Source organism: Mytilus edulis, chromosome 11 (genome assembly GCF_963676685.1).
Source record: "Mytilus edulis chromosome 11, xbMytEdul2.2, whole genome shotgun sequence".
NCBI lineage: Eukaryota > Metazoa > Mollusca > Bivalvia > Mytilida > Mytilidae > Mytilus > Mytilus edulis.
Genome location: NC_092354.1, coordinates 62,042,624 through 62,055,736, shown reverse-complemented (window position 1 = coordinate 62,055,736; position 13,113 = coordinate 62,042,624). Strand labels below are relative to the sequence as shown.

The following is a 13,113-nucleotide window of genomic DNA, read 5'->3' as shown; positions in this document are numbered from 1 at the left end:
AAATATTTGACGATGATAAGTACAGTTTCAAAAAGATGGTTTGAATTATGAATAAAAGTTGCAATCTCACTACGTAAAATGAGTTGGATAATGAAGTCATTACTGCAAAGTTGGCGATAACTAGCTGTCCTAAAGCTTTTTATGTACCTCTCTAATACCAATCTGAAACAAAATATATCTTGTAAAGAAACTTTAAGACTTACATAAAACTTACTACTTGCATTTCAGGCAAAAATGAGCATAAAAAAAACAATATACGCAATAGTATTAGCAACAGTGTTCGACTTCCATCTTTCATACTCTCAGTGAGACTGATAATAAGTTTAATCCAAATCACGTAAATGTTCTGTCTCAAATAAATCAACTCTAAACATGAGTTCCTATTATCTTTTAAGGGCACTAACTCATATTAGAATTCAATCGCCAATTTCGGGATGACGTATCGTAAAATGTGTATTACTTTTAAGTGTTTACGTATAGCTATCACAATTTTAAGGGAATCAGCCTTTAACGTAAAATGAGTCATGATTGTGGAACATATTTATATCATTGTTACAACTCGTATAACGAATTATTTGACGTACTTTGTAATGAACACTAGAGCATATTTACTTGTTTTATTTCATAAAAATTTTATAAGATATATAAAACATTCAATAAACCTTTAAAAAAAACTTCTCTGAAACAGTTCAATAGATACATAGCAGTTGGACAAACACTATTTTTGATGTTGAGAAGCTATTTCCTCCATAATAGAAACTGATAAAACGTTCAGCTTATTTTTACAGAATTATCTCCTTGTAGTTTTGTAAACCACATTAAGTTAGGGAGTTGCAAAAACAAATTAAACCGAGTGACTGTATGTAAATTTTAAAACTTATGAATGTGAATGTTGACGACATAAATATATTCAGTCACACTGTAGTCTTTCTCTTTTATACCGTCTTTCTCGTACTAGTATTTTCGTTAGCAACACTTTATAGTTGTATTCTGATGGATCTTTATTTCTTAATTTTCCTGTTGTTTTTTTTTCTCATTGTTACATTTAGTAATACAAGTGTTGTATAAAGACAGTCAAGATAATCTCTGTGCTAGGTGTAACATTACTAATTTACATAGTTAAACCAACTGTACTTACCCTCATCTAGAAGTTTTTCTAAAGTTTTATACCAGTTATTATCGTTGAACGTGTCTATTGTTCGTTTTCCTTCACAAGGTTTAGGTGCAGGTTCCTTTCCTGTCTTATAACCTAGTGGTAGTGGTTCTTCAGCTGCAATATGCAGGGACCAGTATAGTTTAAATGACATTATATTACACTTTGGATAATTTTTATTTCATGATTTCTATAGCTAAGAAATAAGTTTTTTTGCCAGGTTTAATTTTTGCACTTTTCTTGCTACTGATGTTAACTAAGAGATCAAATTTTTTTGCGAGGGAATGTTTTATATAGCGATATTTAATCTCTCGCAGAACTTTCCCTGTTTATGAAATAACACGAGTACCGTCCTGAATATGTTCTACACATTGCGCAACTGTCCTGTATTATATACTTATAGTTCTACTGGAAACCACTTTCAAAATATTGGTCATTTATATAAAAGTCTACATTTTTGTTATTACATCTATTCTTTTCCAGTTCATTTTACAATCAGTTTGTATTTATTCCACGCCAATTAATTGTAAATTGTGTTGTATTATTAAAGACAGCACATGACAATTTATCTTCAGCAGGAATGTTAAGCCTATCCTTTGATGCAATCCCTTGTTTACCACTGATTACTGTTTTATCCATTATCAAAAACAAGTCATATAAAAGATGTGGTATGATTGCCAATGAGACAAATCTCTACAAGAGACCAAAATGACATAGACATTAACAATTATAGGTAACCGTACAGCACATGTTCTTATAAGTGCTTTTCTATACAAAAGGCTTGGAAATGATTTGTTATTTGCACTTAACTGTTTAACAATTGTGGTAGTTATAACTACGTATGAGAAAATATCAAATAACGTGGGTCTCTGTGTGAGTAAAACGAACATTTTGTGTTAACATTTATGAGTCTGTCGGTAACAATTTTTATCAACAAATATAAAACAAAAGAACTTAGAAGTGGAGTAACAAGTCAATCAGAAAGCGACCGAAATATACATACAACAACACAAGTGGTGAACTAGCTTTATTACGGACTTTTACAGAGCTGATCAAAATATAAACTATTGCAGGCATAAATATACGAGTAAATGTCAACCACTGCACTGTGTCAAATATAGGTAGATATAACTTAATGCTCTAAACATAAAAAAACTAGTTCATGGTAGGACATAGCATATAAGAAAATCATAGCAAAATGGTAACCGAGTTATACCAAACCATATTAGAGGAGAGGCGAAAGATACCAGAGGGGATATTAGAGGACAAGGGACAAAAAATACCAGAGGGGATATTAGAGGACAAGGGACAAAAAATACCAGAGGGGATATTAGAGGACAAGGGGCAAAAGATACCAGAGGTGATATTAGAGGACAAGGGGCAAAAGATACCAGAGGTGATATTCAAACTCATCAGTTAAAGAAAACTGACAGCACCTCGACAAATATACATACGTATTGCTGCAGGCCCAACGTGATATCTTGGTTTTGCTTCTTTTGGTAGAACCGGATGTGGAAACTTTGTGTCCCAGGCGTAATCGTTCAGGTCACATCTCGGATCAAAATCTCCGTAAGTAGGTGCATAAAAGTTGTTGTCGCTGGTAATCTTTAAAAAAGAAAATCTTTTTCGTTAATAAGATGATTTTTACTCATACAGATTCTTTATGTCACATCATAGGTCAGAAACTATTACACTATTGTTTAATGATCATTAAACGTTATTGATTTCATCAAAAGACGATTCGCGAATCATGTGATGACAGTCAAATTACTTTGTTTAACCTATTGTGTAGATATACTTATTTTTCTATAAAAGTGTTTTTTGTATGTAATTTGTGTACATTACAATTAGATTCATTGGTTCATATAAAAGTAAACATGAACAGGTTGTCCGATCTCTGTAAGTGAAGCGTGGTGGCAAGGTTTGCATGTTTATCACATTTCACATTCAGCGTTCCATGGATATAGGATAAAGCTGTCCAAAGGACTGTTATGATATGTTTATGATTTCTTTGGTCCAGGTTATACACCAATAAATTATTTAATAAAGGCGTTTAATCCCTATAATTCTTTGAAATTTAAGAGAAGGCATTCAATTTACCCACTCATAATATATATCAAACGTGTATTTTCGTCACTGAATTGGTCTTGTGCATGAATATATTTTTTTGTTAGCGCAAAAAAAGGTACTCCATGGAATTGGATATATGATAAAGAAAAAAACATACACATTGACAATAAGTGGTTTGTGTATATAATTTGATTTAAGGAACTCAAAGTGAAAATAAATATTTTGAACGTCGCCGTCATCTTGTTTACATTGGTTTTAAAAAGTAGTTCTCTCAGTCAATCGAAAAATAAATATCGACAAGAGCCACCACCGGAAGCCCTCTCGACCTATTATATAAACTTATTCCATCACATGCAAATTATATAAGTATTTCAATGATATAAACATTGGTTTGAAATGTATGTTATATTTTGGGTATTTAAGTATTTTTATATCTTTGCCTTTTGAAATTTGTGTCAGGCGTTGCCATAATATGACTTAAAAATGTTGATCCTTTGTCCAAGTCTCGCTTTCAGAGATCAGAAAACGAGCCATTCTACTTTCTATTTGAACAATTAATCGGGGTCTTTTGTTTGGTGTGATGATACATACGTTCACAAATTCGGAAACATTCACTTCATTTGGTTCATATAAAAGTAAACATGGCCAGAAAATAGGACGGGGGTTGTCAGATCTCTGTAAGTAAATAAAGGCAACAGTAGTATACCGCTGTTCAAACTCATAAATCCATGGACAAATAAGTAAAGCATGGTGGCAAGGTTTGTATGTTTATCAAATTTGCAATACTGGTGATGACTTATCCAGAAAAGCTTTCAGGACCTACAAAATGATAATGTGTAATTTATTTTTCTTACGTTTTTGTTACCATCGACCTTGTACCATTCAGTGACAAATTTATTACCATCAACACCTGGTTTTATAGAGCAGAATATGTTTCCTTTGATTTCATTACCTACAAAATATATTAATAATAATTATATTTTTATAAACAATGAAAGGAGATGTCTGATATCAAAATGTGACTCTGTTAAGCTGGTATACAATGTAACATTAGACGATATTAAATCGTCGCATTTTGATATCGTTCTAATTCATTATCATGTGTGTGTGAGACGTTATAACATTCAATAACACATGAATAATTTGTTAAAAAACGAAACGAACAACAAATTAGGAATACAAAATTTATATTTCTAAACGACGACGTTAACATTGTTAAGAATCAATATAATATTTGTAGTCACTACTAAAAGAAAATTGCTTTACAGGGATATTTTGAATCGAATGAGTGATACTTAAAGACAATATCTACCGAGAGGATATTAAATACATAATTTAAAACTCTTAGCATATTTGGCCTGTGACCATAAAGATGTTTTTTAAGTGTAAATAATATACTTCATAGTTGCATGATTATGTAATTGTTCAAACGAAATATAGAAATTAGGTAAAGCGTCATCCGAACTACTAGAGGTTTGCATCAGTGGTGCTACAGTCAAACAGTTAAAATGCACCATCATTACCAAAGAAGTGGAAAGTATTATAAAACAAACATTTAAAAGTTGTTGTTCTGAACACAATGGAATAAGCTACACTTCTTACAAAAGAGGGTCGATAGATATCATAGATTGAAAATAAACTGACAACGCAATGGCTAACAAAGAAAAACATAAACAGACAAATAATAGTATACAAGATACAACATAGAAAACGAAAGACTTAGCAACACGAACCCGCTCAAATCTAACAATACTACTATGGTCATTGCCGAGAAGCCCATTGGTCCTCTCCTCGACCATAATAACAGTCTCCCGGTGTCATACACGCTCCCTGGGTGTTGTGTGGAGATTGTGCTGGTGATGGGATTATATTGTAAAGAACACATCTCATTTTATCCTTCGGGAGTGTACATGGATCCGCTGTACCCTTGCAGTCAATCAAGGAGTGCGTCTCAACTGGCGGAATCTCGAAGTACATACATACATTGCCCCTGCTAAAACTTATTTATACTAATATCAAGGTTAACCCCAACCCCCCCTATCATGATAATTACTCACCAACAGGATTTCCCGGGTTATTGCCATCCATGATTTTAGCAAGCTTAGGATATTTATTTGCCCACAGCTTATCTTTATATGGAATTTTCTGAAATGATTAAAAATCATATCACATCTTGATTTATAAATATCCATGGTAGCATTGCTTTTTCTACAGCTGACACAGCTAATGTTCTCGTATGTTTAGCCCCTAATTTACTTTGTGGGATATTTGTGACGCTTGTTACAGAAAGTGCAAAGAACTATTTCTAATGAAAAATCATATTTTTTCCTATGGGCCGTTGTGAGCCATAGTCTTGTCTCAGATCGTCTGAAAAGTAAACGTCAAAACAAACACCGCTTGATTTCTTACATTTAGATAAATGATCATTATTGACCGTTAGAGCAACAGTAGTTTATTGATGTTCAAATCTCCAATCGCATTAATTTCAAAAGCGGGAAGACCGGATGACCCTAAAGGTGGAAGTAAACATACATTCGATACATTTATAGGCAAGACGACAATAATATAACTATATAAAAACATAAGACCACTTAAACATGTCGGTAGGAATTCAATACACAGGTCTACACATCGCGTCGTTAATCGATTCGAAATGAAAATCGTAAAACTTATGTAGTGTGGAATTCAGCCGTTCTTTATAACTCTGTTTGAACAACTTGTGTCAATGAAACATGACCAGTGTATGAGTTACAACCACACCACCGACGCGATCTGATACCTACGGAAGACGAGGTTGAATATATTGAAACTTTATTACAGTAACTATTACTTTTATTACAGTAACTATTACTTTTATTACAGTAACTATTACTTTTATTACAGTAACAATTACTTTTATTACAGTAACTATTACTTTTATTACAGTAACTTTTTTCTTTTATTACAGTAACTATTACTTTTATTACAGTAACTATTACTTTCACTATACAGTTTCGTTATTGCCTCTGTTCCTCGACACAGTCATCTGTTCGAAAGATGCGCCGGTATCGGTTCTGGTAAAAACAATGACATTTTCCAATAACACATATCGGTCTTTGGGAAGATTGTTTTGTCTGATACGGGAGTCTCTAAACTTGAATATCATATCAGTTAATATTTAAGATTCCAAGTTCAATGTTGTTTTTCTTTAAGCACTACCACAAGGATTACCTTTCTAGCATATCATTTGTAAGGGCTTTCCATTCTGCTCCGCTGACATACCTCTTACCTTTTAGCTTTACGATTTTCAAACCTTCTCAACTGCTCTTCTAACTTACCTCTAATCTTTTCAATATTACGTTTGAAAAACCTTTCCCATATGATCTGCTGACATACCTCTAACCTTCTAGAATTAAAAACCTTTCCCATCTGCTCACCTAGCTTAAATCTTATCTTTCCAGCATTCCGTTAGTAAAACCTTTCCCAAATGTCAGTCTGCTCCTCTAGTCTATCTCGTATCTTTCCAACATTACTTTAGTAAAACCTTTCCCAAATGTCAGTCTGCTCCTCCAACATACCACTACCTGTTCCAACATTACTTTAGTAAAACCTTTCCCAAATGTCAGTCTGCTCCTCCAACATACCACTACCTGTTCCGGCATTACTTTAGTAAAACCTTTCCCAAATGTCAGTCTGCTCCTCCAACATACCACTACCTGTTCCGGCATTACTTTAGTAAAACCTTTCCCAAATGTCAGTCTGCTCCTCCAACATACCGTTACCTGTTCCGGCATTACTTTTGTAAAACCTTCCATGTCTGCTCCTCTAGCTTATCTCTTATCTTTCCAGCATTACTTTAGTTAAACCTTTCCCATCAGTTCCTCAAGCTTACCTCTCATTTTTCTACTTTACATTTGGTATAAGCTTTCCCATCTGCGTTTATGGTATACCTGTCATTTTGTCAGCATTACTATTCGTAGAACCTTTTCCATCTCCTTCTCAACCTTACCTCTTCTCTTTCCAGTCTTACTTTAGAAAAACCTTATCCAATCTTCTCCTCTAGCTTACCTCTAAATTTCTTTTGTTAAATCTGTCCTACCTGCTGCTTTTGCCTACCTCTAGTTTTTCCAGCATTGTCTTTGTATTAGATTTCCCGTCAGCCCCTCTGGCGTCCACTTTAATTGTGTATCGCACATCTTTGTTGAATATGTTCTGTCTAACTATGTTATCTCTTCCTCCACCAATGATTATATGTGCATTGTTCTAATAACACAAGTTAAACTTGATGACGTAGTACACTAAATATCAACTTATCGACTTCAAATATAACTTTGAAATGATTAGCATCTAATAGCATTTTAAATTCTATTATAGCTTGTTTGGTTCAACTATTAGAATTATTTAGGTTTTCATTCATTATATATAATTGTTGTGTATGACGTTAACATCAAGCGTCTTTTTCCACTTTCTCTCTTATGAAAATTGTTAATTTCTGTGTCATTCGGCTCATGTGAAGAGTTGTCTCAATGGTAATCATACCACATCTTCTTTTTCATATTTGAATAACTGCCCCATTGAGCTACAGAATAAGAATTTGGCAATGTACGCTTTATTGTGTTGTCATTTTTCATTGAACGCTACGACTGCCTTATGTTGATGATCATCACTATATGCAGTGGTCACAGCATTATATACCCGTTACAGCATTATATGCAGTGGTAACAACATTATATACCCGTTACAGCATTTTATACAGTAGTCACAGCATTATATACCCGTTACAGCATTATGTACAGTGGTCACATCATTATATACCCGTTACAGCATTATATACAGTGGTAACAACATTATATACCCATTACAGCATTATATATAGTGGTCACAGCATTATATACCCGTTACAGCATTATATACAGTGGTAACAACATTATATACCCGTTACAGCATTATATACAGTGGTCACAGCATTATATACCCATTACAGCATTATATATAGTGGTCACAGCATTATATACCCGTTACAGCATTATATACAGTGGTAACAACATTATATACCCATTACAGCATTATATACAGTGGTCACAGCATTATATACCCGTTACAGCATTATATGCAGTGGTCTCAACATAATTCTACGCAGAGGTTACAACGTTTTTTGCAGTGGTTACCAGACTTGGGGTAATTGTAATTGTAATCATTAATCAGCCAAAAATCTGATTACATGTAATTTAATTTAATCAATTACTTTTCAAAATGCCCTGTAATCCTGATAACATTTTGATTACATTCTGATTACAATTGAAAAAAATCTTGAACTGTGTTAAACTTTATGGTCAATAAATGAACCTTTTTGTTATTCTTATTTGATAGATATTTAACAAGTTAAGATAGTTTGGTTTACTTTATCAAGCATGTTAATTGATTTGTATACTTCAGTAAAAAATAAACTGTTACAATATTAAAAAAGTCATCATTAGCCTAAGAAGGCCTTAGTAAAAGATGTTGTACATATATTCACAATTTAAAGATGTACATATATATAGTTGATAAAAAAAAACTGTTATATTTAAGCAATATTAATTTTTTCTTTAACCCTGAATTATAATCTTTTGTTAATATTGTGATTATTGTAAACTTTGAATTGACAGGTAGGAAACCAATTAAGGTTTGTTTTTATTGCAATTTCCATTTGAGTATAGCTGTACATAGGACAATATATATGATAAAAGATTAATCAGACATGTGAAAATTTATCTAATTAGCACAAACTAAATTAAAAATTGGACAAATATCTTGTTTAATATAAGCAAATGTTTGTATGTACTTGGACTGGACATGTATATTGCATTGACTTATAGTACTTGTATTTTGTTTACAATTTGTTTAAACAATTCTATTAAATGTTTTCATAATTTTAATCTGTTAACTTTATTTCATCCATATTTTAACTTCCAAAAACTGCAACTTGAAATACATATAAAGTCTGGAAGAGGTCAGAAGACAAACAGCAAACTCATATTCAATTGAAGTCAAAATGATTCAGTGATCAATGATGATAAAGTGTAATGGGTGACACAATGTTCATGTATGTCTGTAGTGAACTTTTGTGGTTTATTAAATAGATGAAGTTTGAAGTTATCATTTTAAAATATATAAAACAATTTTTTTTCTAAAAAGAACCAACGTTATATTAAACGTTAATTCATTCTCATCATTCAAATGTTTTTTTTTAATTCATTGTAATCAGATGTAATCATGATTACTTTGTCAATGTAATCATTAATTTAATCAGACACTTTCAGAAATGAAGTAATCATTAATTTAATTTAATAGTACAAATGACAAAGTAATTGTAATTTAATCAATTACATTGAAAGTAATCGAACCCATCTCTGGTGGTTACAACATATGATGTTATGACCACTTCATGTAAATAATCCTGTCACGGCTGCATATAATGTTGTGACCACTGCATATATTGACTATCATCTATAATAAGGCAGTCATGGCGTTCATAATTTGGCTCTCTCGTTGACGTTAACTATTTTGCGACTATATTCAGTTACATTGTATTATTCATATTTAAACTGTTAAGCAGAAGCCTAATGAGTAAGATAGAAAAAAATCATGCTTATTTTTCGAAAGTATTGCTGTGGTATAGCCGTGCTGTGGTGGTGAAATAAAACAACGACAATTCTATTAAACATATATGCTTAAGTATCTGACTTTTTAGTGCAATTAACGTTATGCATAAAAAAAAACAATATTTGATGTTTATATCAACAGGATAAATTGAATACAGTAACTTACGTCATGAAACACATTTTGTTCAATCAAAGCACTGGAATACTGATCGTCTAACATAATTCCTCGTACATCTGCTCCGGGAACATTCTTTTTAGTTCGCTGAATATGATTCTTCCTTATGATGTTTCCTCTCTGAACAAATCAAATCGATTAAATCAAATATACCAAAAGTGTATTTATTGCCTTCTTATAAATTGCTGTAGATGTAAGATGAAAAACATTGATACTTATTACATAGCTTATTGTGACGGTTCCAGGAGGACGCACCTTGAACGGTATATGTTTTTCACGGCATATATACATTTGCAGTATAATATCGTGCAAAATGTGTTATGTCGTGTTAGCTCGGCGCTGTATATTCAATTATCAGGAATAACGTACACCATTGTCACAAATCATTAAACTGCCATGGAAAACCTGTTAGTTATATACATATAAATGGCAAAGAAAATACTTATTTTATTCATCGTGCAAGTTTAATATGCCGAATCTTTATTAGACAACTGGTGTAAAGTTAGGTATAAAATAATGACGTTACTTAATGCATTCGGTACATGTTTATTGTTGGTTTGGCTGTTTAAACACCACTTATAACCGATATAAGAAATGCCGACATAAAATCTATGAAATTATTAACAATTTATGCATAATGATTCATTTTTATCGAAGCACCCAATATTAAAATACAGTTTTCGTTTTCATGAATTTGTATTATCCTATAAAAATATCTGTATTTACCCATGTCCAATCTCGACCGCTCATGAGCGCACCGCAGTCACTGGTGTATCGACACATTTCAGATAAATGATTGTATTCAAATATATGATCGTTTCCCTGCAAAATTACATAGTGCACAATGTTACTTTAGTCAACATATATATTGTATATCGGGTTATTTTTGACGGGTGTACTTTTTCAAATAATCAACTAATTTTATCTTTTATGACTGCGCATTTTTTAAATGTTTTCTCTTCCACTATAAGCTTCTTCAAATATATATGTTACAAATTAGAATTAAAAAAGATATCAATGTTTTAGCACCTGATGTACATTGGGTCAATCAATATATCATCATTGATTCATTATGTCAAATAATTAAGGAAAATAAACTTAATACAACACGGGAGAGCTGATACAACCAAAAGGGACAAACAGTAAATGGAAATCTGTAAAAGTAATGAGACAATAGACCACTTTCGAGTTCATCCGTAACCGGAAAAAAATCGTCAATTATACGCGCCTTTATGACGTCATTTACCAGATAGAGGGGGTCGCCTGTATCCCTGCACTATGTACGTTCATCAAGCGTCTTGGTGATCGTCATTGTGCAGGATAAACTAGAAATAATGGTTGTTCTGTAGGTACTTAATGACAATTCCCTAATGACATCAATGCTGATTGTCAATTTTGAGAATTCAATTTGTCGTATAATTCGTACAATATAGAATTATAGTTTTCCAACCACTCGCTCAACATTGGAATGGAAGTGACGACGCCCCTAAACGCACAAATGACGTTCACTAAAACCAGAGTTTTTGACGGAAATGCATATAACTCGAAAGTTGTCTATTCAGACAATGAATGAGACTTAATTATGTTCTGGTGTACTGTCGATAAAATTCATGGGAGGTGTCGGTTTATTCTGCGATTATCATTTTTTAATGTTCTATCACATTATTTATTTTTGTATTTCTCTGTGCTGAGTGTGTTTATGTTTGTTTGTACTCTATTCCAGTACGTGGCGTTTTCATTTCAGCGATATTTTTGACATTGCCACATTAGCGGAAGGTTTCAACATATTATGTTTGCTTTTGTTGTAGTTCGGTATTTCTGTTGTGCTGTTGTTTTCCTCTGTTTTAGTTTGTTTCCCGGATTTGTTTTTGCTTAATCGAACAGTGGTATACAATTTTTACCTTGTTTTATGAATAAGAATTGACCTTTCTACTTCTTTTTTTTTCATTTAAAGTACAGTTCTTTCATGCCTTATAGCATCAAACTTTCTTTCATTTTAATAATTGCTAAATTTTATATCAATAAATTTCAATAAAACAATACTCGTATGTCCACGTCAGTATCGTGTAATGACTACGGGGCTATTAAATTTTAGAGATAAACCTTGCACTACAAGTTTTGAAATATATATCTGTGAATAATTATATTAGATGTGTGTTTCATTATAATACGTTATTCTGGTTTGCTACAATGCAATCTCGCGTTATTCATTAATCAATTGCATTACACAATAAGATTTATCATTTTTGATGACACCAGGTCCCATACTAAGGTGCACTGGTAAATTAAATTAAAAAAAAACTTGATAAAAATCGTGTTTTCATGATCCTAGATAAAAAATGTAATTATAAGTATTGAATGCCTCTTTTTGTAACTTCATAGGGTTGTAAAAGCGTTGGCCGTGCGCACATTTTTAGAATGAAGCGCGGAAAATGTACTTCGGTCAACCCTTTTACCACCCCCCCCCCCCCCCCCCCCCCAAAAAAAATAAAGTTACAAAAAGAAGCATTCAATTCTTAATTAACAGAGTTGAAATTGTGTCCTTTTAATTCAGTACAATGTCTTCCTTTAACTGCCGTTTTGGCAGACTGCAACGGTTTTGCTAGTCTAGGTAGAATTTTGGGAAGCTGTAGAAACATAAAACCAGATTAATTTGATTAAAGTAAATGTTTTTTCTTTCCGATAAAACTCTCCTAACTTATGTTTTATTTGCTTTATTTCATAGAAATTAACAAGAATATGTCCATAGTATACAGATGCCCCACTTGCACTATCATTTCTTTCTATGTTTAGTGGAACGTGAAAATTAGAATGATCATACACTAAGGAAAATATGAAGTTTCAAGTTGCATCAACTTCAACTTTATGAAATACTACCTTAATCAAAACTCTAACCTGAAACAGGCTTACTATTAGGGGCTTCTAAAAGAAAACGATTTAAATTTGATAAAATCAAATGGATCACAGACAATGTTAAAACATTAGGGGTGTGCCATGGTTATGAAATAAATGACGATGATATCTGGAGAAAAATTATAGAAAAAGTTAAAAATTGTATACATGTATGGAAAAGTAGGAAGCTTACATTTAAA

The 13,113-nt window shown here is 32.4% G+C and overlaps 1 protein-coding gene across 1 annotated transcript in view; it reads right to left on the bottom strand.

The window, feature by feature from the left end:
• The window catches only part of LOC139496032 (uncharacterized), a 33,255-nt gene continuing 20,142 nt past the window's right edge, over positions 1-13,113 (bottom strand). The window contains exons 13-20 of the mRNA XM_071284462.1: positions 10,748-10,843; positions 10,013-10,141; positions 7,319-7,465; positions 5,281-5,368; positions 4,078-4,175; positions 2,608-2,758; positions 1,139-1,270; positions 1-162 (exon numbers count right to left, since the gene is read on the bottom strand). Of these exons, the coding sequence (XP_071140563.1) occupies positions 152-162; positions 1,139-1,270; positions 2,608-2,758; positions 4,078-4,175; positions 5,281-5,368; positions 7,319-7,465; positions 10,013-10,141; positions 10,748-10,843 (852 nt within the window). The 3' untranslated portion in view covers positions 1-151. The remainder of the gene's footprint in view (positions 163-1,138; positions 1,271-2,607; positions 2,759-4,077; positions 4,176-5,280; positions 5,369-7,318; positions 7,466-10,012; positions 10,142-10,747; positions 10,844-13,113) is intronic.